Source organism: Zonotrichia albicollis, chromosome 1 (assembly GCF_047830755.1).
Source record: "Zonotrichia albicollis isolate bZonAlb1 chromosome 1, bZonAlb1.hap1, whole genome shotgun sequence".
Taxonomy (NCBI): Eukaryota; Metazoa; Chordata; class Aves; order Passeriformes; family Passerellidae; genus Zonotrichia; species Zonotrichia albicollis.
In genome coordinates, this window is record NC_133819.1 from 120,583,009 (window position 1) to 120,598,914 (window position 15,906).

The window sequence follows — 15,906 nt, forward strand, 5'->3', positions numbered from 1 at the left end:
TGCAATCAATAGCAGCTTTGCTCCTGCATGTGCAGGGAGCCAGAGCAGCCCAATAAACGCTGAATCGTGTTATTAGTGAGCAAACAGATGATAGAGGGATGCTGCCAACGCCGTGCAAGCAATCTGCCTGGGGGTGGGGAGAGCACCAGGGATTAACAGGATGGGGCTCCATCATCTGGATCAGCTGGGTGATGGTTGCTGATGGAGCTACAGCAGCTTAGGCTGGCTGAGGATATGGTCCCGAGGAAATTTAATTTAGGAGATGAGGTAAACAAAAGAGCTATATTGTAAACTGCCAAGGCAATAAAGGCAAGAGTGCAAAATGGATTTAGGATGCAGTTAGGCTTTTTATAAAATCAGGGGATTGAGTGAGAAGGACAAAGCAAGGAGACAGGGTTGGGAGAAACTCTGAAATCCCAATTGAGCTTAATAAGGATTTGCTATCCCACAATTAATTATTATTAAATTTAAGGTAACAATCAGCTTTGGCTCTTTCTGATTTTCAATTACACAATCATACTGAATTAAACAGTTACTATTTTAGCCCAAAGAACTGACTCCATTTACTGCTCTGCCAGAAATTGCACAAAACTGCTTCTCGCAAAACAGGATTAACTCTTCCGTGCCATTATTAAGATATCAATTAAAACACCTTTTCTGACAGTAGTACACAATATTTTACTTTTATATGGACATGTTACACTTTAGCAGGCTGACACTATGATCTGCCATTCTGGCCTTCATTGCCACTTTATCAGTTTGGCAAGTTAGTAATTAGCTCTGTCTCTGCTCTTGGAAGCAGTACAGCTTTTTATCTCTGTTTTCCCTTTTACTGCTAGTGTCCTGCTTTGGCATTCAGATCACAAGCAGAGTGGTAAGCCCATTATTAATGCTAAGATACAGCTGAGTATTTAAAAACAAATGGCTTAAAACAAAGAGTCAAATTTTCAAGGCTGAAGCTTGAACTGTGTCTGATCTATCCTTTTTGTTCAATACAGTGCAAAACCTTCCTTCCTCTTTGAAGCCATTTACCACAGGAGAAACCCAGAAACAACTGAGAAAGAGGAATGTGCTGCAACTACTCCTCAACACCCATAAAAAGAGTCTGACAAGAAGGATCTGCAGAACCCCAAAGACTTGACTGTGTTGCTCCTTAAGGATGCAAATGGAAAAGACACTGAAGCAGAGAAGAGGCAGAGGGATGATGGTGGGATGGACATGTTAGAGAAGCAAAGAGCCATTCCAGGAATCTTGTGCAAGGCTGGGACCACTCAAGCAAGGGCAGGATCTTGTGGGAAAGAAGATGCATAATGACAAAGATCTTAGTAGAAACTGGAGAGACAACTTCTTGGTTCCACTCAGAGAGGTGGTAGAAGAGGAAAAAAGAAAAACCTCTTAGATACCAAACAAGTCAAGGGCTGCCTATCTGGGAAATAAAAGGCCTGAGTTGTTCTGAAGCACTGTGAATGCTTTGAAAGGAGCAACACAGATTTCTTTACTAGTAATTGTATGAAATTAGTGCCCACCAAGATATAGGCCTCTGAAAAATGTAATTATTGAATTTTGCATCCTAATTGTTTTGCTCCATGGTAGTACATATTGTTGAGGGAAACATACTCAAGTGAGTTCAAGAGAACTCACTTGAATACATGCTTTAATTAAATTTTTGAGACACAATTAAATACTTAAGATACAAACAATTGCTTGTAATTCCATTTCTGGAACAAATGAATTGTCCAACATATGGAATTTTCTTTCACAGTCCTTTTTCATGCTCAGTAGTGTTTCTGCATATCTGCAGTTTTACTGAGGCCCTAATTACTCAGTACCATCATACAGGAATGGACTGCTAAAATACAGAGCAGAATTTCTTCCTCAGGGCAACTAATGTGTTGGAACAACAATGTGAATTCTTTTCATGTCTTGAAAAAGAACATACCCAACAGCCTAAAAGCCTTCAGGGGGTAGAATCTGAATGTCCTAGTGATGAATACTTAAATAAGAATTTACAGGAGCAAGTGTCATTGAGGAATTCCTATTACAGGCACAACACAGCTGCAGTGTTACTTTTCTTTTATCAAGATCTACTTACATTGTGAAAAATTCATAGCTGCAAGCAAAATTAAAGCACTTTTTACCTTTTTAAGGTCATGGGTAGGCAGAAAGATGCAGCTGAGTAGCTGACAGTGCACACAAAAAATAATGCAGTACTTCCTTTTGGAAAACTGAAAACAAATTTTGGCTGTTTTTTTATTTGTTATCATCAAGGTGTGACAGCAAAGGAAAGATCCTTCCGTAAACAGTCTTATTGTTGAATAAAACCTGGGAAATTCCACCACGGGTCAAAAGAGACAGATATACTTCACGACATAAAAATGGTTTGCCACAGTTCCCTTTAAAACAATGCATCACATGCCTCGTTGTGGTGATACTATGGTACTGCACTCCATCTTTTTGGCATTGGCTTAGATTTTATCAAAAAAAAAAAAAAAAAGTATCACAGCCGAGGCCCCAGATCAGGAAACTCTTGTTGATAGTGTTCCCTGCTACTTCAGTTTCCTTACCCTCAGAATTGGTGCAGACTTTCAGTAGCAAGCATGTGCTAGAGAGATGCAGATACTCAGAGAGAAGTGGTGTATAGGATGGCTGCCAAAAAAAGGGAGCACATTCAGAACTGAAACAGCTGTGGAATGGCAGGGAGACGTTAAGTAGAAGCAGAAACTACTACACGTAGGTGTGAACACTGCACATGAACTTCAAAAGGCAGGAACAGCATTTGCAGGATGGAAAAAAATCATGAGGATGAAACAAATTCTGCATTGGTACCAGTGCCTCTTGCTGCTGAAAGGCTGATGAATGAAGTGCTGAGTGAAGAGGCTGGAAGAGGTGATCTCTCTGATGGAGAAAAAACAAACAGTGTTTCAGGCAGAAGCTCCTGACAGGGAAGGATGAATTAGGTAAATACAAGTAAGGCTGAGTATTTCAAATATAGATATGGCAGGATGAAACAGATGGATTTTTTCCTCCAGGTAATGAATATACAGGGAACACTCAGAGAAGTCCAATTTTTTTTTTTCCCCTGAAATTAGGCAGCTAAAAAGACAGCTGGGGAGACTAGAATCTGGTAAACAATAAAAATTAAGCTCCAGTGATTGTATTGTGTTTACTGAAAGAACTGCAGACATTCGTGGAGAGATTGTCAGCAGATGACTGGTCCTGCAATGTGAAAAAAAGCCCAGTTTTTGTGGTGCCATCACCACTGGCACCTGTGAAGAAAGCTGCAGGGGGGTAAAACAGCCCTGGGAAGTTTCTGCCTCTTCTAAACCAAGGGTAAACTAAAAATCGATCAACTGGAGGAAAACCCAGATAGGAAAATTTCACAGATTAAGAAGATGCAATTATTCAAAGAGCAACAAATATTTCACATCAAGCCAACATCAGCTAAAGAGCTTTAGCTGAAGGGAACAGACTTTGGAAAGAAAGAACATCCAGCTAAAGGGTGAAAGGAAAAAGCCACAGGTATAATATTTGTTTTGGCCTTGCATGCCTCTCATTCACTTTGGAATATTTCAACCTTTTTCAAAAGCTCTTCAGATTTTTGAGGACCATAAGTCAAAGATACTTTAGGAACAGTAGCATTCCTGTACCCTGGAAAGGACTGGCACAAATGTCTGATTTATATGGAGAGGCAGTAAGGTCCTTGCTTTCTTTCCTCTATGGTTCAAAATTTCCACTTGGAGAACTCCAAAAAATGGAGATGGAAAGCCTATCACAGTGGGTGGAATATATTGTCTCAAAGAATAACTAAATTTAGGTGTAATGAGCATCATTTGAATTAATCTCAGTCTGAACCCCTGGGATGTGGGAACACAGCATTTCAGTTGTACCTGTTCAAAAGACTTTAGTTGGTTGACAAGTGATAGATCAAGTGTATAATCTTTAGGAAACATTATTGTGTTGCTTCACATAACTATCTTGCCCACCCCCAAGATCAGACGATTTCTGAAGTGGGTGAAAAAACTGATATCTGAATTTGATAATTAGGCAGTATTTCAAGGCTCTGGTAGTTACAGATAACACAGGGAAAGAAATTTTCTAAATCCTAGAGGACTACTGGTTTTGATGGAGCTCAGCAAGATCCAGCAATGATCCAGAATGTGAAGCTGTTTTCCTGACAGTGTGGGCTTCATCACTGGAATGAAAGACTGAGTGCTGCTCTGACTGTCGATGCAGGATACTGCACATGTTTTGTCCATCAGGACATGGACTGTGGAATTTTGTAGAATGAGTATAAGTGCTACACTGGCTTTCAGCAGATCTTAAAGTATTCAGCTTTGTTGCCTTCTGAGCACATGGCCTGAGCAGTGCAGGAGCAGAGCCAACCCTTTTTAGCACTGTCTGTGTCTCCTGCTTGGCCCTGCATCTGAGTGCCCTGCTGTCCTGACTGAGCTCTGCCTCTGTGCTGCTCCTCTAGCTGGCTGCACTCAAACACTTCATAAACATTCTTGGGGAAGAATCTGAGGTCTTGAACGCTGCAAAATTCCTGGTAAAGACTGCTCTCTGGGGCCTGGTCCACAAGCCTAATGGCTGGCTAATTGGCAGTATGCATCCCAGATGCATCCCACGAGGTGACTCATAAATCAGTCTCAGGCTGGGAATAGAGGGGGCAGATGTTGCCACTTTGCTTCTTACACAGTCTGTGTGTCTCTCTTGGCTCATTATTATGGAGTGAAAAGATGAGTTTCTAGCCTGGTTTTGGAATAAATCAATACTAATGTCAGCATGGAAAAAAAAACCCCAACAAACAACAAAATACCTCTGAGAACTGCTCTCAACCTTTAATTTCTTTTTCTGGGGCTGCATGTTTGCTCCCTGGGAGCATGACGAAGTCCAAATGCATTATCTTGAATAATTTGGGAACTCAAATAATTGTGACCATTGTTGAGGATGGGAGAAGAAGGTGGTGAATGTCACTGCATTTCCAAAGTGTGAGACTATTTTCACCTTCATTTGAGGCCCTGATGAGGTCACTTCTTTAGGGAGATGCATTTGATCTTAATAGACATTACAGGTGACACTGGATTCTTGAAACATTTTGTCAAGAAGAACAATCAGTGCATGCTTCTTGAAGATTTTTAATTACATTTCTTGAATTTTCTAATCTTGAAATACAAATTCCTGCATCAGAAATAAAGAATAACACAACTCAAAGTCACATCTCAGCTATGCTGTGTCTGAAAATATTGTATGAAAGACATCTCAAAGTTATACATCATTGAAATGGATCAAATGGCAGCGTTTATTAGAGGGAAGAAAGTCAAACCAGATGTAATGGGAATCCTCATCTGCTTTCACTAAAATTGAAACAGAATCTAGTTTTGATGTTAATTTGAATAGCAGCCTGTGAACCATATTTCAGATTTTTAAAGAAATGGTAAAATCCTAAATTTGAGGTCAGGATGATTTGATAGATGAGTTCTACTTCTCCTCTCACAATGAATAGGAGTTAAATGTTCTTACTTGACATACATATATAATTGTATTTTTGCAAAATGGCTATAGGTATTATGTCTTTGTTTCTGTGAGGGCTATTTAATTTTGGATGAATACATTATATATCTGAATTTTGTTTCTAAAGTCTACTGCTTTCAACAAAGTAGTTACACATATTAAAATATCTTTCAGTTCATAATATTTACTAACATATATTAATGTATTAGATCCCATGTACTCTTTAAAAAATTCTAGGCTAGTGAACCTTTTTTTTTTTTACCCCTCTGAATCTCTTGCTGTGGACACAAGTTCTGGGTTCATTTATCTTTGCAGGTTGCCTTCAAAGCAGCCCACATGTAATCAGTTCTGTTTCCTTTTACAGTTTGTCTTGCTTCCCTACTCCGCCACAGGTCTTGTCATGTTCCCACTTTCAGAGCCCCTTTTCCATCACCTTCCAGCTGAGTAAGGCTTGAATTGGGTGGAATTCTACTGTGCCCTGACGGCTATTTTTCTGCAGTACAGGTGCAGACCCTTCTCTGTGGCTCATTAGCAGGTACCTAAAACTCTGGTCCTGTGTGTGCAGGGTGTCCTCTTTCTTGACTTGAAGTTCAGTGACAATGAGGTGGGGTTTGCCAGAGGCCAGCAGTACAGCTAATCCTGACAGAACATCTGATTATCTTTAGCTGAGACACTGCAGACTTTTAGGGGCGCCTTCCACAGAAACAAACACTGATGTTGTTATTAACATCAGCCCTATGGAACACAGAGCCAAGCCTAGAGCTCATTCTGGAGTAGATTATAAGAAACAAAAACCCAAAACAACACACAGAAAACTAAACAAAACCCACAACTCCCCAAACCATTGTCTTTGCTATCCTTTTGTTTGTCTCAAAATGTGAGTAGGCTGCTTTTGTACTTTGAAATCACATATCACATAATATTCTGTGCATTCTTTTTCTCTTTTAAATAGGTAACTTCTCTATAAAATTTTCTCTAGTTATTATTTTTTTTTCTAATTATTGTAATTGCCCAAATACAGAACAAGCCTGCACAGCAGGCAGCCTCTTTCCTTCCCATGCTCCAGCCTTACCTCCCCACTTCCCAAGTCTGATCTGCTTTAGTCTGTTTTGCATTTCTAAGTAGGTGGGAGCCAGGTCCAGTTTAGCTGAACAATTCCAGATTCTCTGTAGACAGCAGGGAGCTGCTGTCATGCCCAGGAAAAACACATGAGCAGCTGCTCAGTGGCACCTCCACGCTTTGGAGGTGCCCTCCTGTTGTTTGCAGCAAATCCACTGTCACCCAGAAACTGCCACTCCTCGAGGTGCAAACCAGATACTGAGAGTTCCCAAATTGAATTGGAGTATTTGGTTAAATTTGAGGCGCCCAGTCTGAGGCCTGAATGTTAAGTGACATTCATGCATACAGGGTTTTCTTCCTAAGCTAAATTGCCTGAAAAGCCTTCTTGTACACAGGAACATGGATATACTTCAATAAAAATAAGTGTCAGAGATTACAGGGCGAAGTGAAAGCTTGCTAAGGCATTTCAGGCTGCCTGCATAGTAAAGGAATGCATGTATGCTTTTCCTGCTAGAAAAGAAGCCAACAGCATGCAAATCCAGCACTACTTCTTGCTTGCCTTAAATCAATGGACTTCTGGTGCTTTTCCTTAGAATGGACAAACATGCCAGGAAAAATCTGTTTCCAAGCTGAGAGCCCTTTCTCAGAACTGCCCATAAGTACCAGGGAGGATGGAAAACTGGGCTGCCAGGCTGCAGAGGTGCTTAAGGGAGGAGTTTGCCAGGAAAGGGAATTACAGAGTTTGAAGCACAGAAAGACCTTCAGTTTTCCCAGAGTTCTTACTAAAAATTTCTAATTCATACAGTGAGAAAAGTAACATCCTAAACCAAGCAATCTAATCATCACCTCTCTCCACCTTAGCTAGTTGTTTTTAATATGATGATGGACACTATGAATAGAATTTATTCTCTTCCTGATGCTTTTCGCTCTAATGCTGGATTGAAATACTGCTCTGAGAAGGGATGGGCAAACAAAGGTGGTACGTTCTTGTAGTCTGAAGGAGCTCTGTGGAGACTACTTTTAATCCAGGAAAATGTTTTTACATAATTAGAGAAGCAGCCTTACAAGCTACTCTGAAGATCTCAAATAACAACCAGAAGGTTTTTATATACACACCCATAGCCTACATTGAGCTATAAGGTCTGCAGAGAAGTCTTGTGACTTTTTACCCCATTGCCACATTGTGCTGCTTTATGGGGAAGCTTTGGTAAGGAAGAGGAATTTAAACAATAGGCTTCCCACCAGTGCCTTTCTGCCCCAGCTTCCCTCCTTACTGCAGCATGTTCTCCTGGCTAGGAAGGCTGCTCAGAAATTGCAAGTTAGTTCAGCTTCACATTAACAGAAGTCCTGTTGATGACACACAATTGCTGCACACCAAAATTTAGAGAACAGCTCCTGAATCTCATTTAGCCAATTTTTGGTGACAGGCTCATCCAAACTGTAGTGGCCTCATTATTTCTGTACCTTTCCTATGCACTGTTGGGATTCCCAAGGGAAGGCCACACATGCTTATATGACCATCTCAGCATTAGAGTGTTGATAATACAAAAGTCTACTCTTACAAAATCAGAGGAGGTATTAATACATTGTAGAATTACACTGAGATGGGTGGGAATAAAAATGAGAAAACTATGTGCTTATAGGAAGAAGCTTGTAAAAGTGTACTGCAACCCTTATTTTGTGCAAAAAATATGGCATGCAAAGTACTCAAAGCACACCTGTGGGGGTATTTTAAGACACTTTTGACTTCTGCCAATTATATTGCAAGGTAGTCTCCATTGTGCAGCTAATGTCTCATCTTGAACAAAAGTTTGTTGGCTAGGGGAAATAGCAAAATCCTGTAAACATATAATGTATCTGTAATGAATCCCAAATTAGAAGAGTTTAAGTGCTGATATTAAAAAAAAAAAAAAAAAAAGGAAACAAATGAAAAACAAAACAAAACAAACCCCAGAAAACCAACAAACCAGAACCAAAACAGAACCAGAAAATTTGGAAGCAAAATTCCAATTCCATTTGATTTCACCTCTCATTTGGAAACTGCAAATGGATAAGTATGGAGACTAAACACTAGACATCAAAAATAAAGGGAGAATAAACCCAATAAGATAGAATCAAATAAACATTGGAATCACTTGCTTTTCAGATAATAGGAAATTCATCATTTCAGGTGAAATCCATCTATGAAGAAGAACAGCCAGCAGATCAATCTCTGGCTCCAAGACTGATGCCACTGGCAGAATTTTGGAGGTTTTGACCATGGGTTGATTTACACAACAGCAGGCTTCCCCGTGTGATAGGGTGTACCTGTCTCAAAGTGGAAAAACAATCTTTGATCATAAGTTAAGAAGTCTCATTGAAAGAGCTTTAAACTGGATTTGAAGATGGAAGAGGTCAAAACCAGGCTTGATAAACCTGGGAGCACCACACGGATGTTTGAGGGATGTTGTTCTAGACAGGTCCTTCAGTCTGCCATCAGGTGTAGGCTGGGGATGGAGATTCAGGTGGCAGCAAAGACAGAAGGGTATTGATGTGTTAGAAACCACAGAAGTGCCTAAAACTGGTTGTGTAGGAATTAGGGCTTCTTCCCTGCAGAGGCCATTTGGATCAGCACATCTACACCAATACACACAGGATGGGCAACAAACAGGAGCTGAAAGCCATTGCACAGCAGAAAAACTATGACAATTGCCATCATGGAAGCATAGTAGATGAATTCTTGACAGATTGAGACTGACTGTTCAGAAAGGCCAAGTGCCAGATCCTGCACTTGAGTCACAGAGACCCCATGCAGTGCTCCCTGCTGAGGGAAGAGTGGTTGGAAAGATGCCCATTGAGAAAAGAGCTGGAGGTGCTGTTTGACAGCAGCTGAACATGGCCAAGAAGGCCCATGGCACCTGGCTGGTGTCAGCAATAGTGTGGTCATCAGGACCAGGGCAGTGATTTTCCCCCTGTACTCAGTGGTGAGACCACACCTTGAATCCTGCGTTCAGTTTTGGGCCCCTCACTACAAAAAAGGCTTTGAGGTTCTGGAGTGAGTCCAGAGAAGGGAACTGAAGCCGGTGAAGGTCTGGAGAACAAATGTGATCAGGAGCAGCTGAGGGATCTGAGGGTCTTTAGAGAAAAGGAGGCTCAGGAGGGTGCTTATTGCTCTCTACAACTACCTGAGAGGAGGCTGTAGCCAGGTGGGACCCAGCCTCTCATCTCAAGTAATAAGTGATAGGACAAGAGAAAATGGCCTTAAGTTGAGCCAGGGGAGGCTTGGATACTGGGAAAAATTTCTTCAGCATTGTCAAATACTGGAACAGGCTGTCCAGTGAAATGCTTGTCACCGTCCCTGGGGCTATTTAAAAGATGTGTAGATGTGGCACTTGGGGTGACAGCTCAGAGGTGGACCTGGCAGTGTTAGGTTAACAGTTGGACTTGATGATCTTTAAGGTCTTTCCAAACCTAAACAATTCTGTGATTCTAATTTGTGATTCTGTGACTTTAGCTTTCTATTCCTATGAAATTACACAAAAGAGAAATGTCTCTTCTAAACCAAGTCCTTAAAACAATGATACTGCTGAACTGGTCTGAAGCAGTACACACTGGCACTGATTTACCTGGGCAATTACCAAAATTACTGAAAACTTTCACACTTTTAGGTCTTGGAATAAAATCCTACTTCACATCTCTGCCAGTATGTGTCTGGAATATTTTTGTCCTGTGCCTAGCTGTGTCTGACTGTCACTAACAATTTTGTTTATTAGGCACTTAAGTATTCCACAAATAATTTTAGAAAAGAGAGGTATAATAGCTAGTTACTATCCATATTAGTAGTGCGTTAGATTTGCTACAGCAAAAATGCAAAGTTTACTTAACAGAAAGAACTGTATGACTGTAAATTTCAAACACTTACTTCTTTCACAAACCACTGGCAAAAGGCTGGGCCAATCCACTCTCTTGCATGAATCCCACAGTCTATCCAGACAGCTTTCTTGTAGGGCCGTGATCTTTTACCTATCTTGAAGTGTGAATATTCACAAAACACCAAGAGTGAAACACTTGAGTGAAAACACAACAATGAGAAAATAATAGAATATGAGAGAGGCTAAATAATTTTGAATTTCCTCATATAAGGGAACACAAATTTACTGTTTTAAAAGGTATGGCCAAGATAATGTTAGGTGGGTGTGCCATGATAATGAGGCTGATTTATGGAAAAAAACTGTAGCAGAAGTGAGATCTGTAAGTTCCTCTTTATGAGGAATGATTATTACGTGGAGTAGGGTGAGGAACAATGACACTACATGAATTGCATGATAGTGAATCAAATTTTCAGAACTCTTCAAGATGAAAAGAAAATACATTGAAAGTAAGATTTTTTGCACCTTGCTGACACACTCTAATTTGTGGTCCCCATAATGTGAGTTGAGAGCACACAGCCCTGAAATTTTGTCAGTAGGTAAAGAAGCAGCATTTGTGGCACATGCTGAGAAGGGCTCCACAGTCCTCTGGGATCCCTCTCCAGCATAACTGCTCTCCTAGCTGTCTATAAACAAAAAGCTTTCCAATCCCCTTAAATCCAAATCCTGGTAATTGAATGTGTTCTGTTATCTTTCTCCATGCATATCCAATCCAGGTAAATAGGATTTGGCTATTAATTTTCCAGTCTTTTTCCCAGTTTTCATTAAAGATGACATTCAGAGAGATACTTAGATTTTAGCAACTCATCCTTAGGAAACACTGTTAAGCTGTGTCTCTGGTGTATATGCTGTAACATAAATAGAAGTATCTGTCCCTGATTCCAGATTTTAGTCTCATTAATGACTGTTTAATCTTTACCTTGAGTACATACAGTGGTCTCCCTTCATAGGATTTTCCAACAGAGAACATCTGAACAAGATCTGAATAAGTTCTATTCAGATAATGCATCCAGTCCTCAATCTGCAAACACAAAAATAAGATCATTGCTTCAATCTTTGCATTTCATGGGGAGAAACTGCAATACATTTATTTGGCTCAGCTCTCGGTCCTCTCTCTATTTTTTCATTTTCCTATAGTTTTTATTTTTGTCTTTTTTGTTTTTTGTTTTCACACTTTAACCACACTTTTATTTGGCACTCATAGGTCTGTAGCCAGAGGCTGGATGCAGCCTTCACATGGGATTTTTTTTCCATTTCATTGTTGGGTATTACTGGAATACATAAACTCTCCATTGAAAATATGGGGATGTGGCTAATCCACCATTGCCACTAAATATTAATGGCATGAAGAAAGAAGGTCCATGTTTCTTCCTGCCAGAACACATTGGCAAACAGATTTCCATGCAGGACGCAGTGCTACCTGCAGTATTTGTTTAGTGGGTACCAGATCCTGTGATGCAGTGCTCTCCATGCTCAGCCTAGTGACTTTGTTTAGGGGCAGACTGAAACTGTGTGGGTGAGCACACTAAAATCAGGAATTACTTACCCAGCCATCATCCAGGATAGTATTCTTCATAAATTAGTTTTTATCTAAGTGTTTTTATGTATTTGTACCTCCTGTGCAAGTGCTTAAGCATTTACTTGTATTGCTTAATTAAATGACTTAGTGTGATCATTAACTCATTGAAATACCTTATTCAACCAGAGTAAAAGACCTACTTTAAAAACAGAACTCAGATGCTCTGAAAGACAGTTACAAGTAAAGATAAGCCTTGAATACAAATAGTAAATATATTTTTTTTTCAAGGAAGTGCCTATTTTTGAAGAAGAAACACTTAGAGCATTCTTGATGATGGACGGGTAACCGGAACTTGTAGGGAGAATGAAACCTTAGCCTTACTAAACATAACATTGTAGTAGATAAGAGGCACAATATGAATTGTAATTCACCTCTTCCAGGGAGTGGTACACTTCATAGTTATACCCAGGGAGGGACCTTCGACTCCTATGGGACCTCCCTGCAGTTTGGTTTTCTATTGCTTGCTGTAGGTCTGATATGAGAATCCTAAAAAAGATAGTGGTATTATTGAAAAACTAGAAGAACACATAAGCTAAATCAGAACAACAATCACGTTTAGAAGAAATATAGCAGAAGTTAAACCATCCTGACTTTACTTCATCTGTTACATTTTGACAATAGAGTGCTTCAGGCTCACTTGAATAAAAGCTGCCAAATAAATACTCCAGCTGCTTTGAAATGTAACAGTGCCTTCAAAAACACAATAAGCTTGTTAAAAGACTGAACCAGAATGATGTAAATAATGTAGCCAATGTGAAGAAGTGCCCACTTTCATTTGTTTATGAATGGGGCAACATTTACTGTCTTCTTTTATAATCCAATTATACGATGTGATCATGGATCTTCAAAAACTGATTTCAAACAATTTCAAAAATCTTTGTAAGCTTAGGAAAACATGGACACACTTTCTCTTGGGGGTGTCATGGAACATTACATATATCTACAAGTTGTAGAGGCAAAAAAAGATTAAAAACTTGGTAACATTATCACTCTGTCCGAAACAAGAAAAAACAGCAAGCAAAAAATCTGAAGTGGGCTTTGTTGTTTACATTATTTACTCTGCTATAGTTGTTTGCCAGTTTTGTTAAAATAACTCAGGAAAAATATGAAAAATGCTAAGTGAAATTTAACATAAAAAGTGAGAGCTTCTTTGCATTAGGACTAAAATGCAGGAAGAGTTGTGTAAGCTGAAACTTTTCTGTTTTATGGCAAAAATAAAAAATAACACAAATACAAAATTATAATATAGAAAACATCTAAAAATAATTATAATGAAGAAGCTGAAGCATGCATCCATCCCACCAGAGAGTAGCAGAAGCTGGGAATACTGTCACAGATATCTGTAACAACATTACTGTAAAACTGAGTCATCCTTGTATGTCCTCTTCTCCTAAAGCATGGCAATGTGTAATCACCATGCCACTAATTCACCATTCCCATAAAAAGACAGTCACATTCAACCTTTTATATTTTTATAGGCATTAGCTTCTGTGATTGGAAAAAGATGGAAAGAAATGGCATTTACTCTGCTCCTAACTCAGCTGTGCAGCAGACGCCTCAAAGGTAATAGGTCTATCTGCATAGAGAATCAAAGTAAAGGTTATTCCCATCTTCCAAAGTATGAGTGAAGTAGTTGTATAATTAGGAATTTCATTGTTCTACATCAGCAATATTCATTAAGCAAACTAAAGGATTATAGTCTTGACCAGCAAGGTGCTGAGTATGCTATAAGACCAGTACTGTAAAGCTGATTAAAGGAGTGATTTTATTCAAGCCATTAGGGCATCTAATAGTTAAAAAAAAAATGCTGGACTGCTTCTCAGAATTCTGATTAGTGTAAGCACCTACCAGAATCAAGCTCATTCTGTTAACTTATGCATCTGTACTCTAAATGAGATTTAATAATTTTTCTTTACTTTTAAATGACTATGTACTGTGTATGCTTATAACAAAGGCTCTTAAGTCCCTCAGGTCTGACTGCAACGTAAGTGGCTTCTTTACCAAAAAAACTTACAACTGAGGCATCTTGGTGCAGAGAGTTTATCTGATGCCTGGCTTGTTTTCATAGCCATCTTGTCAGGAAGCCAAACCCTGAGAGAGATAAGCCTGTTTTACAGGCAAGGGCTGGTCATTATTAGGGATGTTGAAATGCTTCCTGATTTTGTAAATGTGTCATAATTGAGGTAAGCATCACTGCATCAAGCTGAAATTTTACCTGGAGTTTGGCTCAGACTTTTCCACTTCCAAAAGGGATGTGGAAATTTGACTCCATTGTGTGTGTGGGGAAAAAATGATTTTTAGAAAAATTGAAAATCAGCTGTGTGAAAAGGAGCTGTACAAAATCTTGGCTGTGGAGCTGCACTTCAGCTCAGGGCTGTGGTCCCCACCCCAGCTGCGCTGTGGGCACGGCTGTGCTTGGGCAGCCTGCTCCTGCTGCTCCCTTGCCATGGCTGTTATTGCTCTCGTGGTGAATCCTCCTGGCTTTTGTGGAGTTACAGATCTCAGGAGGCTTGTCAGGACAAGCACATGCTTCGCAGGGTTTTGTTCCTAATGGCTGGGACCATCCAAAACAGGCAGCGGGGAGAATAAGAGGGAAAGCAAAGGACAAGTCTGGACCGGGTAAAATGCGGCTCAGCTTCCTTCCAAGTGCACATAACTTGTGTGCCAAAAGTCAGAGAGATTTTCTCTGTGGAAGATTAATCCAGTGTTTGCAGCATGTTTTTTGAGGTAAACTGCAGAGACCTCTTGCTCTGGCAGATCTTGTGCTTGCACATTGCTTTGCAAACCAAGCAGAGGTCTTCAAGTACAGAGAGTGTTTATAACACATATAAAATGTCCTTCTCTCATTTCATTGAAGGTGATTACTGTGAGCAGGAACAGCAGCAGACATGAATACAACTGCTGGGTCACAGTAATTAGGGAACATTTTTTTATAAGCACAGGAAAACAATTAGAAAAAGCCGCATCTCAGTTTTAAACATAAACAAAACCAAAGCAGTGCTGAACCACATGAAAGTCACTCTGAACTGCAGCTATGGAGCTTGTGTACTTAATTTCCTTATGTTTGTTTCTGTATTTTTAGAACAACTAATTTAGAAGAGAGCATTGTTATAAATAAAATGGTATTGTGGTGAGTACTATACATACGTATACATAAAATACATCTACATTATTATTTACACAGTCCTTTTATCACTGAGAAATAAGTATAAATAACCTAATGTAGGTGTTAATTCTCAAATGTTTGACAACTCATGAGCTGATTATTCAGATGATTAGGCATGCCATTGAGAAGGCTTTAAAACAAGATCATTACTCTTATCCAGTACATTATATGGTTAAATATGAAAGGATAAGTATACTCCAAAATTACCTTGAATTTTTTTAAGGACCATTATAAATAATATGTGAAACTAAATGTACTGCATTTGTTCTGTATGACTTGCACTGGTCACTAGGAATGGAGAATAATAAAAGTAGTTCCTGTATAATTGATGCAGAAGTTTTGCCTCTGCATTTGCAGCTCACTGGTAAATAAACCTTGCTTGTGCTAAATAAAGAAAGAGCCAGAGCAGGCTGCAGAATTAGTAATTACCAACCCTCTCTTAACAGATGTGATTTCACATATATTGAAAACACTTCAGGTTGACTCCAAAGGAGGACATTTAATTAAAGCTGCTGCCTGTGGGAGATTTGCTGCTCTGCCATTAAAGCGGTTGTTTTCTGGGCAATGCCGTGCCGTCTGCCAGCCTAATTGCTGTGATGTGGAAGGTATTTTCGAGCACTCTTGGCTGTGGTAGGTGCACACCTGCCCCAAGGCCAGCTGTCAGGAGTGAGGCAGGGAAGTGG

At 39.7% G+C, this 15,906-nt stretch overlaps 1 protein-coding gene across 2 annotated transcripts in view; it reads right to left on the reverse strand.

The window, feature by feature from the left end:
* Positions 1-15,906, reverse strand: part of CPA6 (carboxypeptidase A6) — an 83,158-nt gene that overhangs the window by 16,987 nt on the left and 50,265 nt on the right. For both annotated transcript variants that reach the window (XM_074552004.1, XM_074552011.1), the window contains 3 exons: positions 12,429-12,543; positions 11,398-11,499; positions 10,472-10,576 (listed from right to left, as the gene is read on the reverse strand). In XM_074552004.1, coding sequence (XP_074408105.1) covers positions 10,472-10,576; positions 11,398-11,499; positions 12,429-12,543 — 322 coding nt within the window. The remainder of the gene's footprint in view (positions 1-10,471; positions 10,577-11,397; positions 11,500-12,428; positions 12,544-15,906) is intronic.